General features: G+C 52.4%; 1 protein-coding gene across 3 annotated transcripts in view; it reads left to right on the forward strand.

The window, feature by feature from the left end:
- The first annotated feature begins 2,538 nt into the window (after positions 1-2,538).
- The window catches only part of SRGAP3 (SLIT-ROBO Rho GTPase activating protein 3), a 79,708-nt gene continuing 57,179 nt past the window's right edge, over positions 2,539-25,067 (forward strand). For 2 of the 3 annotated variants that reach the window (XM_071550177.1, XM_071550179.1), the window contains exon 1: positions 2,541-2,895. In XM_071550177.1, the coding sequence (XP_071406278.1) occupies positions 2,829-2,895 (67 nt within the window). In that variant the 5' untranslated portion in view covers positions 2,541-2,828. Of the gene's footprint in view, positions 2,896-25,067 lie in introns of all 3 variants that reach the window. The other variant, XM_071550180.1, reaches the window with a different exon arrangement.

Genomic DNA, 25,067 nt, shown 5'->3' on the forward strand with positions numbered 1-25,067 from the left:
CCTTGCTCTCCAAATCCCTGTGGGTGTTACAAGGAGAAGTGACTGCTGTTGGGATGAATCCATTATAAAATGGTCCAAGCTTCTCTTTCCTTGTTTGTTTGTTTTTTTTTCTTTTTTTTTTTTTTTGTGGAGACCAAGCTCCAGACTGTAAGGTCCCTCCAGAGTGATATTGGCTGCGAAGGAACACGACATTGTTTTCCTTGGGCTTTTCCAGTTGTTGTGTAAGTTGGCTTTTCCTTGCTTTGGAAGATGACACACCATCGGTGTGTACTGATCTTCTCATGCCTCAGTGGTACCCTCTCCAGAGACCCGATATTCTTGGAGGATCATTGAAACCTTCAGCACTCCTTGGCACCCCCTCTCCACCCCACTCCCAGTGCAGCCCTGTGTGGTCACCCGTGGCATCCCAGCCCTCCCCAGGTTCCCTGGCAGGGGCTGCAGCCACGTCTGTGTTTCCCCAGGTCCTGTCTGTGGCTGTCCGTGGGCAGCCCCAGCCCCGCTGTGTGAGGTGTGTGAGGTGTGTGAGTCCAGCAGTGTCACTGGCACAGCCCACCAAGCCCCAGCTGCAGGACTGCCATGGGGCTGGCAGGATGCTCCTCCTTCTGCCTCTTTCCCACTGGAGTAGTTCTGCCAAAACCTGTGTGTTTATGTGGAACAAGATTTCCTCCCAGACTCATGCTTTTGATGCAGCAGATACACACTCAGTGTGAGCTGTGCAGGGGAGCAGCACGTTCCTGGGGAGGATTGTGTGGGTTCCCCTCAGGGGGCTGGGGCTTTGAGCCTTTGTCTGATGGTGATTTATAATGGCCTGTAAAGTGCTGGAGACATTTCCATTTTCTCCTTTCATCAATTACAATTTCCTACTATTTTCTTGTTTTCATGCCTGCATCTGAATGCCCTGGGATGAGCTCCCAGCCCCGCACAACCCTCTCCTCTTAGAGGGCTGTTACATTCAGATTTTCTGTGCAGAATCCCTCCCAACAAAAAAAAAAAACTTGTAATGTTCCCATTCTGTGAAAATGTGTGTTATTTTTCTCTTTTCCTTTACCACAGCCACTAACAGGTTAGTAGAGCTCTGCCACCTCTTCCATGTCCCCATGTCAGCTGTTACGTTGCCCACTGCCAAAAATTCCTCACCTTAAGCAGTGTTTGGGAGGTGAGTTCACCTCCCAGCCACCTCCCCGCACACAGCACTTTGACTTGTTCCTGTCTGCCCTGTGCACCATCCACCCCCTGACAGCGAGCAGTGCTGCTCCGCTGCCCCGACCCGCCACGAGCAGTGCTGTGGAACTGCCCAGACCGAAGGGAATGGCGTTTCAGAGATGCTTCGACACAAACCCCTCAGGGTATCGGTGAGTGACACAGCCCAAAGCAGTGAGAGCAGGCGGCCAGCCTGCTGCCTGCCCTACTGAGGGCTGGCACAGAGTGGGCGCAGAGTGGGCACAGCTTCCTGGCTTCCCCATCCCAAATCAGTGGCTTTTTTACTCTTGCCCTTTCCTTTATCTCGGTTCAGCAATTACTGTTTGTGCCTCCAGACTTCACAGCTCTCTCAGTTGATGTGTCAACACTCCTTCACTGATGTTTCTCTAATCCCTCCCCACCGTCCTTGCCGAGACCAGGGAGGAAGTTCCTGTGCCCATGGCCATCGTCCCTGCGCCCTCCCTGCCCTGTGGTGCCCACGCTCTGCCCCTCCCTATGCCCAGTGTGGGTCTGGGACAGGAGTGTCCCTCTCGGCCCCAGCTCCGGCAGAGCTTTGTCCCACTCCCCCGGCCCTGCCCGGCGGCTGGATGCAGGATGTTTAGAATGCTCCTCTGTGCCGCCTGTCGCACTAGGTAAATTATTTGTGTAATGGGTCGGGGTTGTTTTCTGTCAGCTGGCAGAGTAGCTGTGAATCATCAAATCTCCCTGAACTCACTCCCCGCAGGACACTCACAAAAGGGCCCATTGTGCGAGAGGCGGTGGGAGCAGGGCCGGAGCGACAGAGGAGCCTCTCGGGGGACTGTGGGTCCCGCTCGGTGCCCTGTGGGTCCCTGTGGGTCCCTGTGGGTCCCTGTGGGTCCCTGTGGGTCCCTGTGGGTCCCTGTGGGTCTCCGCGGCTCCGCCGGGCGCACTCGGTGTACGGGACACGCTGCGGGAGCGCGTGTGGCTTCCCGGCACCGGGGCCCAGCAGCTCGGCCAAGACCCCGGGAAAAGAGCATTAAGCGCTGTTGTTTCTGCTGGAACGAACACTTTCTCCTTTTTTATCTACGTAAAAGTGGCAGATCTGCTCCGGTGCAGCTCCGGCTGCCGGAGCCTCGGGCTGGGGCGGGGCTGGCCCGGGAGAGACACGCGGGGAGGGGAACGGGGCGCTCGGCACCTCCGGGACCGGCGGGGAGGGGGGGCTGCCCGGGGCGGGGAGCGGGGCCGGATCGGGGGTCGCTGCGGGATCTGCCCGGGGCGGGGTCCTCTGAGGGGCGCTCTGCGGGGCTGAGACAAGACAAGGCCGGGACAAGGCCGGGTCTCGCGGCCGCTCCGCCTCGCGCTCCGCCCCGCGCGCAACCTGAGCGCGGGAGCGGCGGCCCCGCCTCGGCCGGCGGCGGCAGCGGCTGCGCTCGGCTCGGCTCGGCTCGGCTCGGCTCGGCTCTCTCGGCACTGCCCAGCCCAGCCCAGCCCGGCTCTGCCCAGCCCTGCCCGCTCGGCTCCCGCTGCCGCCGGCGCTGCGTCCCGCGGGGCGGTGCGCGCTGTGCCCGGCGCCGCCAATGCCGGCGGCCGCGGTGGGCGGCGGGGCCGCGGCCGGGTGAGGCGGCGGCGGAGCGCGGCGGGCGGCGGGACCCGCGCCCTCCCGCACCATGTCAGCGCAGGGCAAGTTCAAGAAGGACAAAGAGATCATCGCCGACTACGAGGCGCAGGTCAAAGGTGCGTGGCAGGGCCGGTGCGGGGCGCGGCGGGGCCGCCTTTGTGTGCGGGGCGGGGCGGGCCGGGCCGGCTCCGACCGCGGGGGCTGCGCCGACGACCCGCGCCCCGCCCGCGCTGCGGCACCGCCGGGTGCGGAGCCCCGTCCCGGCCCCGCGAGCCAGCGCCGTGAGGTGCCAGCGCCATCCCCGGTGCCAGCGCTGTGCGGGGATGGGCACGGCTGTGCGGGGATGGCAAGGGCTGTGCGGGGATGGCAAAGGCTGTGCGGGGATGGCAAAGGCTGTGCGGGGATGGGCACGGCTGTGCGGGGATGGCAAGGGCTGTGCGGGGATGGCAAAGGCTGTGCGGGGATGGGCACGGCTGTGCGGGGATGGGCGCAGCGCCCGGGTGGGAGAGGCAGCGGGGCCGGGGCCGGGGCCGGGGAAGCAGCGGGACCGGCGGGCGGAGGCGGCCCCGGCGCCGTTCCCGTGCGGGGTCGGCAGCGCTGGCCGCGGCCGCCCGGCGAGCAGCGCATCGATCCTGCGGTCCTTATGTAAGGAACTTCGCCTTCGTGCTCGGCCCGCGCCGCCGGGCCCGCAGTCATTGTTATGCAAGTGCCGGTGCCGGTGCGGGTGCGGAGCTGTGCGGCAGCCGCTGCGTGCCCGAGTGTTGGAGAGGAATAAAACCAGAGTTGTGTCTATGAGACCGCCGACCATCAAATCCCATGCTCCAAGTTAATTCCAGTTAGGAAGGAAAGTTGGTACCCTGTGATACATGGCAGCTCTGCAGCCCAGGGAAGGGCCGAGCTGGTTGGAGGCAGAAGGAAATGCTCCGGTGAGCCTTCTCTCTCTTGCACACTCAGGATTTTTAAGTGTCAGTAACAAACTGTATCAACGGATATGTTTGAATAACTTCAGCTCATAAGTCTACTCACTATTGCAACAGTTGCTAATTCTGTTAGCTGGTGACAATCCCATTCCCCACCTTCAGCTGGAGGATACTCATCTGCTTACCTGCAGCCTTTCCCTTGTGTTGCCCCCTTCGGTCCCCCTATAAAACTGTCTCTGCTTTCCCTTTCCTTGGTTGTTTTATGTGGATATGTGTTCACCACTTTGTTATGTTTAAGTCTGAGTTAATTAAAAATGTAAAAAGTAGTTTTTCTGCAGATTAACCCATGCTTGTGCAAACTCCACAGCTTGCCTTTGCCTGCAGATCCCAGTTCAGCTGAGTGATGACTGGTCTGCACAGACTTCTCCCGAGAAAGTCTCTGCCCAACTGCGGCAGTGCGATGCCAGAGGGAGGGATTCTGGGGAAGGGGCTGGCTGTTGGTTCCGTGCCATTGTTTACTTTCTTGCATTTCAGTCTTTTGTAGCTGGCCTCAAAGAGTGACGGAACAGTCACAACACGTTCTACTCACTGCCAATTACCTTTCTGCTTGTGTGTAATTTGGGCAAATTGATGTTATTCCACCCTGCAGTTAAGCAGATGAAATATTCTTTTAGCCTGTGGTATTGTTGGTTTCACGGAGGGGATTTGCACTTTTTCCCACAGACTGTCCCATGGTTCCATGTTGTTTCAAAGGTGTCCTGGGCCGGGTGGTTTCTGCTTCCCAGGTGCTCAGGGTGCAGAGGGGTCACAGAGGCAGGACTGGCCCAGAGCTGTTCAGAGCTTTGCTGCAGACATCTTCAATGCTTTCCTTGATTTTTGTTTGTAACTGGAGCACTCATGTGCCGTGATTGTTCTTGGCCTGGCTTCTGCAGCCTCATGGTTTCCATATGTGAGGCTGTAATGCTGGAGTACGTGTGAGTGTGTTTTATTGCAGCACTAAAATCACGTTTTGGGCAGCTGTAACACAGACAGTTTGCTGAGGGGCCAGTAATAATTTACTTGATGCTGTTCAGTGCCTAATTACACCTCCAGGACTGTTAGTTTCCTGATGTAGGGCACTTGGTCTGTGTTCCCACCTGAATAAGGGCTGGCTGGGATGTGGTCAGGGTGTAACTGTGCCTGTAGCCAGGGCGAGGTGGGCAGAGCCAGACCCAGTGCCCGCCTGTGCTGCCCATGCCCTGCCTTTGTGGGGTGGCAGCTCCATCCCTGGACACATCAGATCTGTCACAGGACCAGGGTGGCCTTGGACTAACCTTGATGAGGTGCAGGGGCTCCAGTGCTCACAGCTGGAGAGCACTGTTACTGTCACTTTCCTGTGGGGACAAGGATGTCTCTGACCTTCCCACCCTGCTGAACTGTCAGAGGAGGGTAACAGTGTGGCTCTGGAGGGATCGGTGTGGAGCTGAGCTGTGGCTTCATCACTAAACAGGACAGGTGGAAGCAAACACAAGTGGGCAGACAGGTTTGGTGACAAGGCAGCAGTTGGTCACTGTGCTCACAGGGACCCAGTGGCCAAGGAGTGTCATGTGCAAACGTGACAGAGCTATGTGTGAACCCGACATGGGGGAGGGTGTGTCACCTTCTCTGGGACCGTGACTGTGACCATGAACACCCACCTGCACTTGAGTTCCCCTTCGGCAGGGCCTGGTCTCTCCTGGCTCGACCGAAGGATTGGATGTAGGCTGCCTCATTATCCCAGATACCCTGTTTATTTCCTTCAGGGACTGAGTCGTCATTCTATTAATATCTAACCCCTGGTGGAGATGGATGCCCAAAGCTCCAGAGGAGGACTAAAATGGAAGAGAAATTGTGAGAAAGAAAAGGGGAAGTGGCAGCAAGGGGGTCTAACGACCAAAGTGTTGACACAGAAATGCTGACATATGACGATGATAAAAGATGAAAATTTGAAGAAGTGGTATCTTATTATGGAGGATAGGGCTGGAATTTGAACATAGCACAGTGCTGGTCCCCATGGCATGGTCAGGAAAATGGCAGGGAGAAAGGTGGAAACCCCTGCACGTGAACCTCAGGGCGTACATCAGCATGGGTAGAAGGGAAGTAACTCCAGCAGAGCTCCACTGGAAGTGCATTTGAAGGCTGATGCTGGAGAGGATTGGGAATGGGCAGGGTGGTGCTGGTGTGAGGTGTTAGCCAGTGCTGGGTGAGGTGATGACCTTCCAGCAGTGCCTGAAGTGTGCAAAGCCTCAGTGCCAGAGGAAATGGAGTGGCATGGAGGGGGGAAATAGCTCCTTAGACTGAATTTGGGAATGTTTTGGTGAAGCTCTGGCTGTTGGAAGGTACAGCCAGGGCTGGGATGGTTCGGGGAGCACCTCTGGATAGCTGCAGTGTGGGAGCTGAGCCCTGCCCAGCCTGCTGTGCTCCAGGTGCTGCAGCCCCAGTTCTGCAATCGAGGAGCCCACGTGTGGGGTGGGGAGTGCGATTGGCATGAGGAGGGTTGGACATGGGGAATAATCTTTGTGCACAGGGTGATTTATCAACCATAATGGCTCCTGTATCTTCCTCCCCTCCCTGGAGAATTGTGTCAGCTCCTCTCATGGTGGGAAGGAGTTGTCCTGAAAATGCTTGGAAGAGATAGCGGGGCTGTGTGTGGTGTGTGTGCCCTCCCTGCTGCACACCCTGTCCCTGGTGTCACACACAGGGACAGCCGGGGGCTGATGGCTGGGCTGCTGACATGAGGCTGGCGGTGCTGCAGGGTGCCCGGGGCTCTGGGTCGGTGCCAGTCTGCCACTGGGAGTGGGAATACTCGCTGGCTGTGTCTGCAGCTGCTGCAGGCGCTGCCCTTGCAGCTCTGCCCGTGCATGGAGACCTCTCGCTCTCCCCTCTGCTGGAACACGCAGCACTGGCAGCTCCTTCCCGCGGTGTGGGCTCTCCTGTCAGTTATCCAGGGCTCTGTCCTTCCCTTTTGCTGCTGCTCTGCATCCTTCAGCTGTCAGGGGAGGGGAGAGCCAGCCCCAGCACTGGCAGGAGATGTTTGCTGGACAGTACCAGAAAGAAATATGTAAAGGTACTTTTAGGAGGCAGGTTTTCTTATTTCCCTTAGCCTTTCAGACAAGAGTGGTTATGTTAAAAATAAATACCAATGGAGGTATGGCTGCAGATTTACAACTGCCACATGACAGCTGCCTGTGGAACACAGAACACAGCAGATCCTTGGGTGCACAATTTAGGGCGAGGGATTTCAGACCTACGGTGTTAATTGGTCTGTTTGGCCAGAAAGCCAAATAAATGTCTCTTCCTCATTTCTGTCTCATGCCTGATTTGTGGCTTTAATGCAGCAAAATGAATCAGTTTTAATTATGCAAATGCAACTGCCTGTGGTCCAGCATTGGAAACCTTGCAGAAAATTGGGCTTCGTGTTGATTGGCTGTTGAATTTTGTATTGCTCCTGCAGCTTTACCTTCACCCTGGCAGAATGCAGGTCCCTGTGGGATCCCTCTGATTGCTGTTGACAGGGAGATTGTCGCAAGGCAGTGGCATCTTGTGTGCCTGGCCAGTGACACGATCTTGGAGATGGGACTCTCCAAATGGTGCATCTGGCTGAAGAGTCAGAAAGAGAGGACTTCTTGCACTTCTGGGACTCCTCGTTGCTGTGTAAATTGATTATAGAGTTTTATATGCTAAGTCCATCAAAGACATGGAAAAGGCTTGGAAACCTGGGGCCAAAGAAAACCAAGGTGTTTTTTTCTATTATCATAGAGCTTAGGTTGTCAGTGCTCTTTAGCTTTGTTTGACTTCTATTACAGTAGCTGCATCCCTTCTTTTGTGTCTATTCTCTTTTCCTACCTATTGCTCTCTTTTCACTTTGCTCAGAAACTGTTGGGAAAATTTCCATACCATGCTGCTCCTGGTTTGGTTGATTCCCATGTAGATTTATTTGTTATCTTCCCATTCTCTGCCGTGTTTCCTTGGTGGGTTTGGGAGTGTGGCCCTGGCAGGTGGGTTTACAGAGCCCTCCATGTGCAGACACTGGGCAGGCCATGTGTAGGGATAGCAGGAGAGTATAGATGTAAACCCTAATAAAGATTAATTGGCAGGCTCTAATGGAAACAAATTGAATCTGCTGGAGGTGTTTCCTGCAAAGCTCAAGTCCTGGTGCTTTGGCAGAGGCTGGGATGGTTCAGCTGAGTCAGCAGCTCCTGCATGTGACTGACCACCAGCAACTCTGTGCTCTGGACCTGCCTGAAACCCCTCAGGTTTGGGCCCCTCTGTGCACAGTGGGGACAGGAGCACAAGCCTGTGGTGCTTGGTCAGAGATGGGTATGCACATGTGCTTGGCAGCCCTGAGTGGAGTGTGCCCACACACTGAGGCTGCTGTTTCTGGTCAAGACCTTACTGAGCCCAGAGGCTCTCCAGGTGCACAGCTCCATTGGGACGGGTGCTGGGCAGGGCCTGAGAGCCTGTGCCAGTTTCCAGCAGGACAGGGGCAGTATTAAAAACACAGGTGCCATCACTGAAGTGCTTCTGCTCCTCGGACTCTCTGGCCACAGCTGAAGCTGTTGAAGCCAACACAGCAGAGTGGAGGTGCCCCTGGCAGGGTAAGCAGGAGAGCAGTGCTTTCCTCCTAATCATGGAGAAGCTGGCACAGAGAGTGGACAAGGAACACGCTGTGAGCCTCCTGCAGGACTGGCATCTGCTGCTCTGGGGCTGTGGCTGTGGCTGCCAGGCTGGGCTTCAGCACCCACAGCGGGATCGTGGGGCAGTGTGTCTCCTGCCACATGGAGGGAGGGGATGCTGGAGCTCTGGCTTAAAGCTCATTGGTGTGGGTGACCCCCGGGATGGGGTGAAGGTGCCTTTGGCAGCCCTGCTACTTAACCCTGGGGTGCACATGGGAACATCTGTGTGCAGTGAGGCCAGAGCAGTTCTGCAGCCCAGGGCTCGGGCACAGCCTGTGTGTCCCACGGGGAGACTGCAGGCCCCAGGCTTTTCACTGAGGTGACTTTCTTTTAATGTGTTAAAAAATGAAATCCAGCATGTTTGGAAGTGCACAGTGGTGATGAGGCCTCCTTAGGGATCTGCTCTACTTTGGAGGCTGACTGTGTGTCCCTGAGCTCCTGGCTGGGCTCTGGGCTCTTGCCAGGCCAGCAACAGGGGGCCAGGGGATGCTGCCCTGAGCAGGTCTGTCTGTCCTCAGCAGCTTCTCTGGCTTGTCTGCATGACCAGTGGTCAGAACCACTGGGCAAGGCATCCAGCCCGAGGGTTGTGGTTTGTCCTGGGGCAGGGCACTGGTGGCAGGAGCTGGGGTCCTGCTGTGCTCACAGGTGACTTTGATACAAGTGAAGGATATTTGTGTTCTTTCCTGCTCTCTGGCAGCTGCCTGGCTGCAGCTGGCATTATTTGTCAGTCTAACCTTCCTCCGGGTAACAATAAAACCCTCTTAGAACACTTATTCATGGCCTGTAGCTAGTGCTGGTTCCAGGTGAAGAGTTTTAAGCATCGTCAGAGTGCAGCACCAAAAGCACTTCAGGTGCTTAACAGATATTTATAAGCCTCTGCAAGGTGTAATATTTTAAGTTCCGTGTGCAGTTTCAGCCCTTGTCAGGAGCAGGATTTACTCTCGTCTTTGCTGGTGTGTGGAAGGTGGTGGGGGGAACCTTCTCCCTTGAGTTCTTACATTTTCTCTTGCCTGGATTTGGCTTGGTTTCAGTAGCTATTTGTCAAACTACCACCCACAGCAGCAACAGCAGCAGCCACCTCCTGAAATGCATTTACTGCCAGGTGATGGGACAGGTACACAGGTAACACCTGGCTTGGGCTTGCAGCTGCAGGTGGGCTCAGCAGTGTGTTCCTCATGCCAAACTCCAGCAAAACTGGCATGAATAATCTCCCCTCGCTTACAACCTGAATGGCTTTTTAGTCCCTCCCGAGTGTTGGTTTAATCCCAGGAGGCTTTTGCTGAGCTGCCAGCAAGCCCTCCTCCTGGAAAGGAGAATATTCCTTACTACTAACTCTTGTGCCGTGTGTGTCCCACCTGTGTGTGCATTCCTGGTGTGTTGCAGCAGTGACCGAGGCCATGGAGATGCATAAACAGTGTGAGCCTGTGGGGTGATGGTGGGTTGTGCCTGTCCCTGCTGACCTCCCCAGGGCTGCCAGCCCTCGCCCTGTGCTCCTGCTCTGTGCCTGCGGGTGTTGGATGCACCTCAAGCTGTTCACGTCTCCAAGAGCCTGGTTGGTTAACTTTTCCCTGACAAACTGGCCCAAGATAACTTATTTTAGAGTCCCTTTTCTCTCTGGAAGGCAGCTGCAGTGGCTTGGGCAGAGGCAGCTGTTGAACAGGGTATTGCAAAAGGCAATTTTAAGGGAGGAAGTGGAGCATCAAAACAAAATTACCGAGGGAGTTCACGCGGCTGTGGTGCCTTCCCGGGGCTGGACCCAGTGGGTGTGATGGGGCTGGTGTGTTCCTCACTGCCATTGTGCTGTGTTTGATGCCTGTGAGCAGCCAGCAGCTTGGCTTTAGAGTTTGTGTGAGAAACGGTCCCACCACAGCACAGCAGCCTTTGCCTGCCAGGATGGGTGTGTGCAGGTCCCTGCTCTTCATCCCAGGGTTGCTGGAACTCAGCAGAGAGAAGGCAGCTGGTAAGATTCTGGGAGGAAGAGGTTTCAAATCCTCTATTTTAAATCTCCCTCTTTGTTTTACCAATAAAGATATGTAATGAAGGTCTGGTGACATAATTCCAATGTGGAAGGTGGTTCTTCCCAGCCTCTTCTGGACATGAGTCCCCAGGTTGAGCTCTGTGGGCCCAGCCTGGTCAAAGAGAGCAGCAGCAGCATTGCCTCTGGACTGGTGCTCATGTGGCTTTTGGGATGTGGCTGTGGAGTGTTGTGTCTGTCTGCACTGGTGTGAGTTCCCCAGTTTGGGAACCTCTGGCCTGAGAGGGACTGGGGACCAGATGCTGGAAACTGTGAGAAAGCTCCAGCCGTGAGAGTCTTTGCTTACATGTCTGTGCTGTTGAGCTGCCTTACACTTCTGGGAGGCACAGTGTTTATCTGTCAGCTTTCCCAGTGTCCTTCCCTGGCTCCTGAAGACAAGCTGATGTTCAGGGAGGTTCTCCATGAAGACATTTGGTGCTGCAGAGTTTGGGAAAACTACATGGCTGTGCTGTGTCCAGCAGCTTCAGAGAAGAATTTGCATTAGTGTTACCTTTGGAGTTGGAGAATAGTTTCAAAGAGGAGAAAAAAACTGCCAACTTTTCCTTTTCTTTTTCATGTCAGCCTTTAGGAGGAACAGTTGTGTCTGTGGCAAGGGATGACAGTCACTGTTACGTGTCTGGCTTCTGGAATTAGCTCTGTAAAACATTGTTCTGTCTTGTAGCAATGGCAGGAGTACAGAACAGCTCAGAAACTTGCTGTGGAGTTCCATTATCTCTGCCTGTATCAGCTGGGAGAGGACAGGAGGTTTCTCTTGAGCTGAGCATGCCTGATGTCCTGCCTGGGGTAGAAAAGAGGGGGTGTGGATCTTTGGGATGCTGCTTGTCCTGCTGCTCCTGGGAGTGCTCAGGATGCAGCCCTCCAGGGCAGGGATTTTATCCATGTTGCTCATGCATTGGCTATTGCAGAGAGCAGAGTGAGCTGCAGTGGTGAGGTGAGGTGGGGCTGGGTGCTGGTTACTCGGGCTTGTATTTTAAGAGTAAATACTTAGAAAGAGAACAGGATACAAACCTGTGTAAATGACCAGAGATCAGGAGATGGAGGGCTGGCTGTAATGATTTCCATTAAGGGAAAAGGGAACCCAGTTCTCTCGGGCTTTTCTCTGTCTCTTGGCCCAGCTTTTTCTGGAGCAGTGTCCTCACAGTGCAGGACTGCATCAAAGTCCCTGGCATGGGCTGGCTGGAGCAGTGGCTTCCCCTTTGCTTCCCCTCAAAGATCAGTTTTCTTTTTGCTGCTTTGTTTGTTTGAGGAGTCATTTGTGGTGTCCAGGCGGTTCTGTGGTGTGGTGAGAGCCTGAGAGGGTGTTGTGCTCTTGGAATGTTTAGAGGGGGGACCTCAAGAGCAGATTTCTAAGCTTGAGATCAGCAGCTCGATAATTTTAGGATGCTGGCCTTGTGTGCATGTGATATTTTTCTCTCTGTCAAATGCACTGGTTAATCAATAATTGCTTTATGGGAATAAAACCTGGATATTGGTAAGAGTTGAAAATGCTTCCCTTGCCCAAGGTGATGGAATCTCACTGTACTGTGTGGTGCAGGCTGAATGCTTTCCAGCAAACTTAGTGTGTGTGTAACCTTGTGGTGCTCTGGCTGCTGAGACCCCAGAGAGCTCACACAGTGGGGTGCTCTGGAACATCCCTGCAGTGTCAGAGCTCTGGCTCAGAGCCTGCTGCCACAGGTAGGGCTGGCTGGGCAGCCTGAGTGGTCTAATGGCTTTAAATGGCCCGGGCTTGGGGAGAACACTGTATTTAAATATTTTTTTCTTTTTTTTTTTTTACTTCATGGAAGTTTGATGATGCTTTAGTCATTGAGATTATGGAAGTCTTGGAAGAGTAAGGACTAGGGATCAGACTGTTGGTATGGCAGCCTAATGCTTTTGTATTGGTAAAGACTCCACAGAGAATTCAAAATTTTCTCTATGTGAAAAATGGTTAATTGATCTTTGGGAAAAGCCCAAGTGATGTTTCATTCAAGACAGCTTGTTAGTGTTGGAAATGTTAAAGATACAGATTTTGTCTGAGCTGGAAAGGCTGAAGTGCTGCTGCCATTTTGCAGTATTGGCAGCTTAGCAGGACTGGAGCTGCAGGAGAGCCTGGAGATGGGAACTGCATTGTCAGAGTGGTGATGGGGAGGCCAAGCCGTGTGCAGATGAGTCCTGTTTGGGAGTGTCAGCCTGGGCTGGAATGCCGTGTGGATCAGCAGGCTCAGGACAACGTGGGAATGGCACTGCTGACCTTTCCACAGGTCTCTTCGTGTCCCTGACAGGGAGTGAGGCACCAAAGCTGCGCGAGTGCCTGAAGACTCTGGGTTTGGCTGCTCAGTTAGTGCGGGAGGAAACGTTATCCTGCCAACAGCAGAGAGTATATTTAGCTTTTCCTTTAGCTGCTGCGTGCCCTCAGAAGCTGATTAGTCACTCCAATTTGATGGTGGTGCTGAGCAGGTGACCCATGGGCATTGTGGAGTTGGGTCTGTGGACCTCATAAGTTGGGTGGGGATGTCTGTTCAGCAACATCTCTGGAAAGATGCTGAGGACCACTGACCAGGAGTGACTTCCACTGGAAGGAGATACACCCTTAGCTGATGAAGATGTAGTGGGCCTTCTAAGAAAATGTTATTGTAGGCAATAACATTTCTTGCTCCTCTGTTATTTGGGAGGGTGTGCTGACTCCTCCAGAGGGACAGTGTACCCTAAATGACCCTTAAAGGGTGGGGAAGTCCTGCTCTGGCCAAAAGAGGGAGTTCAGTTTGCAAATATGCTCAGTCACTGTCAACCATGGCACTGTGGTGTTAAGCAAGTCCTCTTGAATGGATGGGAAATCTGCCATGGACTTTGGCCTGTGATGCTTTATGCCCTTGGGATGATGTGCCAAAATCCCTGCTCACATGAGGGATCATGCAGTGCATGTTACAGTATTAGGAAAGAATTGCCTTGCCTTTCACCCTGCAGTGTCTGAACCCTGTGCACACCCACCCGTTCAGCAGAGGCAGTCAGGGCAAGCCTGGCAAGGGCTGCTCCTTTGGAACATCCCTTCCTGCAGGTAAAACTCCTTGTTGGCTGTCACCCTGAGGACCTCAGTCAGCAACAAGGTGTGTACAGCAGGTGCTCACTGGTTTGCTCGGTGCCGCTCACTGGTTTGCACAGTGTCGCTCACTGGTTTGCTCAGTGTCACTCACTGGTTTGCCCGGTGCCGCTCACTGGTTTGCTCAGTGCCGCTCACTGGAGAGCCCAGTGCCACTCACTGGTTTGCCCAGTGCCGCTCACTGGTTTGCTCAGTGTCACTCACTGGTTTGGTCGGTGCCGCTCACCGGTTTGCTCAGTGTCACTCACTGGTTTGCCCGGTGCCGCTCACTGGTTTGCTCAGTGTCACTCACTGGTTTGCCCGGTGCCGCTCACTGGTTTGCTCAGTGTCACTCACTGGTTTGCCCGGTGCCGCTCACTGGTTTGCTCAGTGTCACTCACTGGTTTGCTCAGTGTCTCTCACTGGTTTGCCCGGTGCCGCTCACTGGTTTGCCCGGTGCCGCTCACTGGTTTGCCCGGTGCCGCTCACTGGTTTGCCCGGTGCCGCTCACTGGTTTGCCCGGTGCCGCTCACTGGTTTGCCTGGTGCCGCTCACTGGTTTGCTCAGTGTCACTCACTGGTTTGCTCAGTGCCGCTCACTGGTTTGCTCAGTGTCACTCACTGGTTTGCTCAGTGTCACTCACTGGTTTGCCCGGTGCCGCTCACTGGTTTGCTCAGTGTCACTCACTGGTTTGCTCAGTGTCACTCACTGGTTTGCCCGGTGCCGCTCACTGGTTTGCCCGGTGCCGCTCACTGGTTTGCCCGGTGCCGCTCACTGGTTTGTACAGTGCCGCTCACTGGTTTGCTCAGTGCCGCTCACTGGTTTGGTCGGTGCCGCTCACCGGTTTGCCCGGTGCCGCTCACTGGTTTGCTCAGTGTCACTCACTGGTTTGCTCAGTGTCTCTCACTGGTTTGCTCAGTGTCTCTCACTGGTTTGGTCAGTGCTGCTCAGTGCAGGCACCGCAAGCACAGGCTGGAGTCCCACGGAGTGTTTTTGTTTTGCCCAATGGCTGTTTCCCTTTGGAACGGGCATGTTTTCCAAAGGGCTGAGCACTTTTGCAGTCAATGTTATGTACAGCGAAGCATGCTGAGGTCAGCACAAATGAATATCGTGCTTCAGGGTGGAATGTGATTGCTGGAGAGATCAGAAAACAATTTCTCTTCCCATGCAGAACATTACACAATTGGCTGTGTATGTTAGAGCTTCCCCTGCAGCATCAAAGCAGTGTCTGAGAGGCTGCTGCATTAAGTCACTCTGGCATGTCTGTAAATACCCGTGTAATAGCTTCAAAGTGGTTAAGAGTATTAGTGGTTGTGTTTTCCCAGCCCTTCTGAGAGGCAGCTTGGGTTGTGCTGGCCTGGCTGGCAGGTGGGTCAGGGCTGGGGGGCTCCAGAGGGCAGTGCTGGGGAGCAGGAGCAGCAGAGGGGCCCTGACTCTGCCCCCTGTGCAGGGACCAGACCCTGCTGGAGCAGGATCCGTTCCCCCCAGGAGCTCCTGGAAACCACTGCTACGGTCGTGGGCAGAAAGGTTATTGTACCAGCTCTTGCTTTAAGCCTTCTTCATTTTACCATCCACTACGTACATTAAATATTTTGTAGGGACTTTCCTATTGCCCTGGGTTTTTTTACCACTAAAGTGAATGGAAATTCTACTGTGATAATAAATAAAACTGGAAATCACAATATCCACTTGGATTTTTCAAATAGTTCAGGAAGAGCCAGAGGAAGTGTGCCAAAAGCCAGTTTAACTTGGAATAGATAAGTGATCAGGGAAGCAGGCTCTCAGCAGGTTCTTCCAAAGCCTTTTTGTTTCTTTTAACATCCTTGCTGGATTGTGTTCAAAGTGACTCACAGCTTTAAAAGCAGTTTTTCCTGCACAGTGCTTGTGTGCTCTTGACCTACTCTTGCTAAAACCCCTAAAGAAATGCTAAGTAAACATACTGTAAGTGAAAATGTCATATTATAAAGCCCTGCAAGTGAAACCATAACAAAGAGTACTCATGTAGTCATTGTTCTGTGGGAGGGCAGAGTGAGATGCACTGGCGGAGTAACAATAATTTGTTCCATGGGAGAGGTCAGCTCTGAACGGAGGGGAAGAGGGAAGAAGAGTCAAAAAGAAATGCACAGTTTGCCTCTCCTAATCACACACTGAACTTGTACATCCCTGGGGCTGTGCTGTTGGTGTAGCTGCCTACTCCTTCACAGACACCTGGCCAGTGTGGTGGGGAGCCACCCGTGTTGGGTGGGAGAGGAGCCCGGAGCTGATGGGGAACCTCTCCTGAGGCTCTGGGTGGAAGGAAGTAATTTTGGAGGTCACAAAGCCAGAGAATAACTTCAGAATTAAACTTTCATTGGGGATCTAATGGTGGTTGGCCATAGGAGTAGCCACAGGTCATCTCAGAAGGTCCCTGCCTGTGTGTGAGAGCTGGATGCACACCCTGACTGCCCTGCTGGTTCCTGGCCAGGAATTCACGTGGAGCCTGGTCATGTTGTCCCTGTGAGTGTTTGCTGCAGTGTCCTTGTCTGTGGTGCACATTGCAATGACAGCGAAAGACATTCATGGCCTCCCAGCTAACTGGTGAGCCTGCAGCAATCCACAGTGGCAGAATGCCTTCAGAAGAAAGAAAAAACCTGCAGTGACCTCTTCCTTCTCCTTTTTTGGGGTCTTTACCAGACTGAACATGTCCAGAGCTTGGTGGGAGGAACTCCTTGTCCCCAGTTGCATTTTTCTGTGAAGAGTCTCAAGTTTCCCAGTAGTTTTCTGCTCCCTGTCACAGAAGGACAGCTGAGGTTTCCAGTTCTGAATGGCCAAGGTGTTTGTTGTGGCTCGAGTTGTAGCTTGAATGGGTGCCAGACGTCTTGGAGGAGGAAGAGGCTGTGCTTGCTGCTGGAATCACCCTGACAGTGCTGCTGGGCTTTCCTGGTCTCCTGTTGCCTGTCCAAGGATGAAGCCACCAGTGTGTCGTTGGTGGCACTGCCATCTCTGCCCTCTGCTGCTGTCCCTCCGTGCTCAGCATTGCACTGTGGGGCTCTGTGCTCTTTAATTGTTTGCCATTCAGGGAATTGCTTGTTCTAAAACCAATTACAACCTGACAAAACTGATCAGCCTTATTTACAAATACATCCATCTGGTCCCGGGTTGCCTGATAGTGCTGCCAGCACAATGGGAGGCCTTGACTGCTGCTGCTGAGTTACCAAAGGGTTCCCCCGCTGGCACCTCTTGGAGCCGGCGGTGCCTCCCTGCATGGATGTGCTTTGGGGGGCAGAGGGAATGAATCATGAAAAACAAATGCTGTGTAAGCCAAGTGGAGCCCCAGTGCTGAGTGCTGTGTCTGGGCCCCAGGCAGAGCCATGCAGCCCCTTTGGAGGGGCCGGTGCAGCAGCAGCTCCAGGGGCACCTGTGCCCGCTGCTCTGGCACCACACAGGTGGGTGGGTGGGTGGGCTCAGTCAGGCTCCTGGAGTGGCTGCTGGGGTTAGGAGGAGGATGCTGGGTTAGGAGGAGGATGCTGGGTTAGGAGGAGGATGCTGGGTTAGGAGGAGGATGCTGGGGTTAGGAGGAGGATGCTGGGGTTAGGAGGAGGTTGCTGGGTTAGGAGGAGGTTGCTGGGTTAGGAGGAAGATGCTGGGTTAGGAGGAGGTTGCTGGGTTAGGAGGAGGATGCTGGGTTAGGAGGAAGATGCTGGGTTAGGAGGAAGATGCTGGGTTAGGAGGAGGATGCTGGGTTAGGAGGAGGATGCTGGGTTAGGAGGAAGATGCTGGGTTAGGAGGAAGATGCTGGGTTAGGAGGAGGATGCTGGGGTTAGGAGGAGGATGCTGGGTTAGGAGGAGGATGCTGGGTTAGGAGGAGGATGCTGGAGTTAGGAGGAGGATGCTGGGGTTAGGAGGAGGATGCTGGGGTTAGGAGGAGGATGCTGGGGTTAGGAGGAGGATGCTGGGTTAGGAGGAGGATGCTGGGTTAGGAGGAGGTTGCTGGGTTAGGAGGAAGATGCTGGGTTAGGAGGAGGTTGCTGGGTTAGGAGGAGGATGCTGGGTTAGGAGGAAGATGCTGGGTTAGGAGGAAGATGCTGGGTTAGGAGGAGGATGCTGGGTTAGGAGGAGGATGCTGGGTTAGGAGGAAGATGCTGGGTTAGGAGGAAGATGCTGGGTTAGGAGGAGGATGCTGGGGTTAGGAGGAAGATGCTGGGTTAGGAGGAGGTTGCTGGGTTAGGAGGAGGTTGCTGGGTTAGGAGGAGGATGCTGGGTTAGGAGGAGGATGCTGGGGTTAGGAGGAGGATGCTGGGTTAGGAGGAGGATGCTGGGTTAGGAGGAGGATGCTGGGGTTAGGAGGAGGATGCTGGGTTAGGAGGAGGATGCTGGGTTAGGAGGAGGATGCTGGGTTAGGAGGAGGATGCTGGAGTTAGGAGGAGGATGCTGGGGTTAGGAGGAGGATGCTGGGTTAGGAGGAGGATGCTGGGGTTAGGAGGAGGATGCTGGGGTTAGGAGGAGGATGCTGGGTTAGGAGGAGGATGCTGGGGTTAGGAGGAGGTTGCTGGGTTAGGAGGAGGATGCTGGGTTAGGAGGAGGATGCTGGGTTAGGAAGAGGATGCACACACATGGAACTGGAGCTGGGGAGCTGGAAACCTGGGCTGTTTGGAAGGGGCTGGCAGTGGGTACTGCTGTTCAAAGCTGTGGGAATCTAGATTGCAGCATTCCCACCTGGGGGGAGTCCTGATCCTCCAGAAACCTGTTCAGTAATTGAGACAGGACCAGATCCTTCCTTGGAAGCCACAGTCTCAGGATAAGGTTCATGAAGGTGAGTGGAGGCAGCAGGTGCCTGGGGTGCAAGACTCAGATTTCTGTGTGTTCCTGGAATCAGTGTTGAAAAGGCGCAAAAAAGGAGGAAAATGGACGGTTGATGTCAGGACATTGGAGCTAAAAACCATCACAACTGGAACTTGAAACTGTTTCAGACTATTTTCATTTTCCTATGAATGTTGAGTTGCAGCTTAAAAAAGATCTGATACATTATGAGTCAGTTCTGATTTCACCCTCGGGCCAGCAGTTCAAAGCTGAATATAGTGAATTTCAGAGCCTTCACTAACAGCCTCTGTTCCTTGTTTACTGTTTGTGTGATCCACAGAGGGGAGAAAAGAGGCAATGTATGTAAACAAATGTAGCGTGGGGCAAACAGGAGGGAGTTGCCCCCTAAAATAAATGAGTGAAATTAGCATGGCTGGATTTTGGTGTGTAACTGGAGGTGAGTGAATTAATCGTTGTGAATAATAGACACGAGAAAATCAGGCCTGGTTTTGTTTGCCATTTATTTAGGAATGAACTTAAACTTTTATATTTATGAATAATCACTCAGTTTTCTCTGTCTGACTGAGTAACTGAAAATTCATAAATTGGGATTAAATGCAGTACAGAATGCTGCAATCTGCATATGAAAACCTGTGTTTACATGGATCTAAGTTTTCCCGATTCTCTGTCACCATAGTAACTGAAGATTTGCTGTAAGGGTGAGCCAGTCTGGTGATGGGAGCATGAGGCAGGATATTCCCATTTTACCTACAGAGTTTTGAATGCTCTTTGACCTCTGAGCTTGGATCTTTAGTGTCATGTCAATGTGGGCTCTTAGTGTTGGGCTTTTTGTAGTTGGTGACTGTTATTGTGGTGAAACTGGTGTTGATGTTATAACCCGTGGTTTCCCCAGTTCTCAGCAGTGTCTGTTTCCTGTTCCTGTTAACAGGTTTTTTCATAAGAAATCTTCTGAAATTCATCAGAGACAAATAATAACCCTTTGATTTCCCCTCTCCTTTTCTTCTCCTGTTGCAGGCTGTAGTTCATTGCTGAAAAGCGTAGGTACAATGGTCCATGAGGAAAATACTGTTTTGGCAAAGTGATGAAGTGAGTGCACAGTTTGCTGTCCAGAGGGGCAGCCTGGTGGGCTGATGGCAGGGCAGAGTTCTGCAGCCCCCACCCTGCTCAGTGCCCCCTAAACCCCAGCCAGGTGAGGACACAGCACTGAGAACAGCCAGGGCAGGAGGGGGAAGGCACAGGGGAAGCAGAGCAGTGCTGGGAAAGGAGAACTCACATCATTTCTGGTGCCATGACCTTTCGGGGGCAGCAGGACCAGCTCCTCAGCAGGACTGTGGGGCTGTTTCTGTTCCTCCTCTGAACCAGAAGCTCCGTGCCCAGAGCAGAAGGACAAGCCCCTTGGGGTTCTGCAGAGTCTGGGTGATGTTTCCCAGTGCCTGGGCAGTGTGTTGGCTCTGGCACTGCCATCGGTGTGTGCCGGTGCAGCCAGACCTGGAGGGGCTCAGGAGGAGCTGGGGCTGTACACTGCTGTTCACGTGTGGGTTTGTTCACTAGCTGTAAACCCAAATAGGAAATCATACTTCCATGATGATGATCTTTCCCTTGAAACATTATTATAGCTCTGTATAGTGCAGCTGTTCTGCATCTTAATAAAATATCCTGCAGGAGGCAACTTATTGAACATAATTTATGTGCAAAGGCATCTTGTGACATTTTTTGGGAGAGAGAGAAAATAATCCATTAACATTTACAGTAAAATTGTTAGGATAAATGCCATGTATTTTAAAAGAGTTCATGTGGTTATAGTTATTAATGAAATCAATGGCTAAATGTAGTTGAGTTCTTTACACATTGCTTAGTTTGGACAACTTTTCTACCTTGTTTTATTCAGTGTCAGTGTTTATTTGAATCAATGGCTCATAAGTTAAAGGGAGATTTTTTTCATTGAATCACAGAGTTGGAATTAATCCCTAGTGAGAGATAGTCACATAACATAGACTGACATTATTTCAGGAAAATATTAATATGTAACCTTCTGCTTTTTCACTGAAGTGATTGTAATTTCATTCACAATTTACATTTAAAAATAACTTTCAATAAAAATACGTATCTCAAGTTTGATCTTAAAATTTCCAGTGTAGTTAGAGAAATACAGTAATTTGTAAATGTCTGAGGTGTTTTCTTTCCTGCATTTTGCCTCCTGGCTGGTCTGTCCCTCACCTGTGCCTTCCTCAGCTCCACCATGATTTCCTGAATTAGTTCCCCAAAGGCCACTATGTGTGATTTTCCCCAAACGGGAGTGAGCACGAGGCCATCAAAGGTGAAGCCTCCAGAGCTCCTGTGCTTTGTGTGCTCTGGGGAAGGATCTGCCTCCTCTGAGAGCAGCACCCAGCTCTGGGGAGAAGTTTGTCGTGTACTTCACTAAAGTAGTTTCAGCTGTACCATTTCTGTACCAATGACTGATTTTTAGGTGTTTGTAAGGGGGGCTCAGGTCAGCCAGGCTTTCTGTGCTGCTGACCCACAGCCTGGCACAGCTGCCCTGGGCTGGGCAGGGACAGGGCAGGGACAGCTCCAGCTCTGGGCAAGAGGCTGCTGAGCCAGAAACACTCCCCAAACCAGTATTTTACCTCTCCACTTACTAAACCATGTATTATTTCCCTGAAAAGATGCCTCTCTTCTGTACCTTTAGATCTTCCTGGCAGCACAGAGGTCTTTGACAGATGCTCATCTGGTCTGTGATTAAACCTGCAGCTTTTCTCTGGGAGATGTGACATCCTCACTGGTTGGCCTGTGAACCTCGGGGTCTGTTTGATGCTTTTTTCCCCCAGTATTGAAACGAAATTAAATTTTGTGAAAAGGAGGTGACTTGTTCTGTGTCTCCCTCAGTGCTAGTGGAGCAAGGTTGTGTAGGGGGATTCTCTAAGGAGAAAGTTGCTTAGAGAAATGATAAACTTTTCCCCAGAGCCCAGTTGTCTCCTCGATGCAGCACCCACAGTCCCTTGGCCATCCTTGCTCCGGGTGGAGCGTGGGCTGAGGTGGGCAGGGAATGTGCCTGGCCGAGGGACCTGCTGGTCCTGCTGCTGCCCAGAGGGGCTGGAGGGATGGGCAGCAGGAGCCTCCTGAGGATCAGCAAGGGAAGTGCTGAGTCCTGCCAGTCCTATTCTCCCAAAAGATGGGGAAATAGCCCTTTTAAAGTCATTATACTGTTACAGGTTACATTTCTTAAAAAGTACACTAATAAAATAATGGTGGGCTGGTCTCTAACTGGATTTAAAATTGTTTCTCATAATTCACTAATGTCTTTCTCTTTGTGATGCCAGAACGTCTGTTGTGACTGAGGAGGCAGCAAATGCAATTTGGAGAGAATTCTGGACTGCTATTTATTTTAAGCAGGATCTTAATTCTCACTTGTAGAGCTTCCTGCCCTTGCTGAGAAGGCACTTAAACGTTTCTGCTTGTTCTTGTGTGCTCTTTAATCCCATCAGTGTGCTGAAGGCCCTCCTGAATAGTGCTGTGCCAAGCTATTCAGTCCAATGCAGTTTAATGGAGGTGATAAATGTTGGATGCCCGCTGGGCACACGGTTGGGTGGCCCCTCTGGAGGTGATTCCAGCCCTTTGTGCCCTGTCCCCGGGGACTGGGGTGTGCTGGCACCCAGCTCTGCCTGGCTGTCAGTGGGACAGCACATGGAGAGGCAAGGACAAATATCTGTTTGAGTACAACCCTCTGTTTACTTGCTCTTGTTGGCAATATCTTCTTTTCCTTTGCGTGCCTCTTCTTGGTAATGTCTTCCTCATTTTGGTATCCTGTGCCTTTATTAGCATTGATTCTTACAGGATTTTGCTGAGAGCAGACCAGCCATTCTTTGTTTGATGGTGCTTCAGGCAAAGAGCAGGAGCTCCCGTGTCAGTCTGTGGGCAGAGAGACTCGGTGCTCCTGCAGGGAGGACACAGCTGTCCCTCTGTCCCTCTGTCCCTGCAGGAGATGCCCTTTGCTGGGGACAGCCATCAACAGGAACAGTCAGTGCTGGGGAATCTTTGCATTTTGTCCTATTTTGCATTTATTAGCATACACTAATTAGTCATAGGAATAATTACCCGTTTCCAATTCACATTAATTTAGATGGCTTTTGAAAAGCAATCAAGAGAAGCAGGGAATGATAATGCATCAAAGGGAATAAGGATATGGCACAAAAGAAATAGGGTGCATTTTATGTAAGTGACCATGTCAAGTCACTGTCAGCTTTTCTCTTCAGATTGCAGTTACTGGAAGTGAGTTTGATGGTTGGTGCTAAAGGTCACCTCTGAAATGTGCTTCCCACCTCAAGAGTCCATTCATACTCCTCATCTCATTTCTTTGTCTCTTCAGTAAGGAACATCATCATCTTAGGGGAGACTGCATGAAAACAGACAAAACCATGGGCTGGGTTGTTCCATTCCCACCACCTTGGCTTCTCTGTCCCTGCAGAGGTAGGGTTAAATTCTTCAGTGCTTTTATTATCAGGGAGCACATGAAGCTTGAGGGTACAACATACTGGTGCCTGCCCTTGGCTGCTGGGACGGGCACTGAGTCTCCTTCACGGCCAGGGCTGGTGGGGGGAAGGTCCTGGCCATGCAGTCAGATCTGTGGGGTGTTTGGAGGCCACACTCTGCAGTGCTGTCAGGGTTCCTGTCTCCAGATCATCCTGAGTCTGACTTTGAACTAGGCCATGAAGATGAATGTCCTGGTGTCGCATGAGACTCATGGCCTAAAAATACTGTGTTCTTTTGCTCTGGGTTACAGGTGCTGCTCTGAAAGCCAAAAGTGATGTGATGAAATAAGAGTGCCTTGGTAGACAGAGATACGGAGTGAGTAATCCTTAGAGAAGAGGGCAGGAAAGGCAGGATTCAGTTCAGGTCAGAGGACAGACTGAGCAGTGGAGGGGGAATGGGGCTCCAGTGGTCCTGGGCATATTGGAGGGGAATAGCAACTGTGCTTAGGATGAGTGTTCATGATGCTTCAGGGGTTTAAGCCCTGTTTTCTCAGTTCAGTGAGATAAATCTCTTTGGTTGTTCTAATGAGACTGAGACTGCTCCTGTGCAGATTAGTGCCAGTGTTGGGTCAGCTGGCCCTGCCCAGCAGGAGCAGCCCCACAGCCCAGTGTGGTTCCAGGCAATACTGGCTGCTTGTGGTGAGCACAAGTTATTCCTCATGGGAGTGTCTCCCAGAAGGAAGGGCTCTGGCCCTGAAAACAAACTCCAGTGACCTGTGTCAGGTACAGTTTCTGGATGATTTTGCTGACATTGCCAGAATTTAGTAACTGAAAAGAAGTGTCCATTGAGGAGCATTTGCCAGGGTGTTGGTTACACACTTGAGGTGCAGGCATGGCTGGGCATCAGTTCAGTGAGCCTGGAGTAATGTGGTGTGTTGGGAGATGTGGAGCTGAGACACTGGTCAGGTTAGTTCTGTGTATTCTGCTGCAAGTCATTAATGCACCATTCCATATTCCACGTGCAGTATTGGCAGCTAAATAAGTGAGCCCTGAGTTCATCACAGCTTCAGCTTTGTGCTGTCAGGTTGGGATGAGGACACGCTCTGAGTCTGTGCGATGCAGCAGGAATTGTTCCACCAGAGGCTTGTGTTGCTGTGTGATTGGAGACTTCTGTTGTCCCTGGCACTGATGGCAGGATACAGTCATAAAATTGGAAATGCATGTGAGGAACAGTGACAGGCTGCCACCTTTATTCCTTTGGCATTTTATGTTTTGAAAAGTCTGTGTACAGCATAAGGAGAGGAGATAAATACAGTTTTCTACCAGGAGTGCTTCAATACTTCATTGGATTTATAAATGATTTGGTAAACTGGTGTGGAAAAATGAAGAGTGTTTGAAACAAAGTGATTGTGAGTGTGTTCCGTCACTTGGGGATCCAAGCCCATGAAATCTGGTGTCTGGGATCTTGGGAATTCCTTGGACTACACGGTGCTTAACCATTTTCAGCAGTAGGTGCAATTCCAGGTGGGATCTCTGTCCATAAAGTGCTATTGGACAGCAGTGGTGAGCTGTTTACGTGGCTGGTTTGTGCCAAGATGGGCAGAGGCAGTTTCAGAGTAGGGATGACGTGTGTGTCCTCAGTGTGTCTAAAATGCACTGCTGTGCGTGGGGGGTCAGTGTGAACCCCAAACCCACTGAGCTGACTCCTGCCCTGTGCACAGCGAGAGGACAGACCCACCTCTACCTGCCCAGTTTGCCTTTTGTCCTCCCACACACCTGGTCTGCTGGTCCTGCTCGAGAGGCAACGAGAGGAGGCATTTTATGGTTTTGGGTGGGGAGGTTTAAGCTTCAGTTCAGGTCTAGCTTTTGAGTGAAGAGACGGTGCTAAACAAAGCTCAGAATCACACAGATTTGGGCAAGTTGATGTGTGGGAGAGAATGAGAATAACATATGGAGCAAGGGAAGGAGAGGCTGTCAGGAGGAGCCTGAGGGAGTCCTACTTTTTCAGGGAGTTCATCCAAGCGAGTGGTGATGGGTGTCTCAAGGGCAGAGGTGAAAGGCACTGCTGGAGGAGCTGATGAGTTCCCCCTGAGAACGGGGCCAGCCCCTTTGTGAGGCTGCTCTCCAGGATAAATGATTCCAGAGGGAAGCACAAAGCTCTGCCCCAGGAGCAGGCAGAGGTGTGAGGTGGAGCCTGGCATTGGGCAGCTGCTGGCTGGGGACAGAGACACTCTTGGGCTGAATTCTGCCATTTTAAGTGGGTAAAATTGTGGCTGATGCCTTCAAAACATGGGAGGTTAGAGAAGAAGAGCTAACAC

This window comes from Pithys albifrons, chromosome 3 (genome assembly GCF_047495875.1).
Source record: "Pithys albifrons albifrons isolate INPA30051 chromosome 3, PitAlb_v1, whole genome shotgun sequence".
NCBI classification, from domain to species: Eukaryota; Metazoa; Chordata; class Aves; order Passeriformes; family Thamnophilidae; genus Pithys; species Pithys albifrons.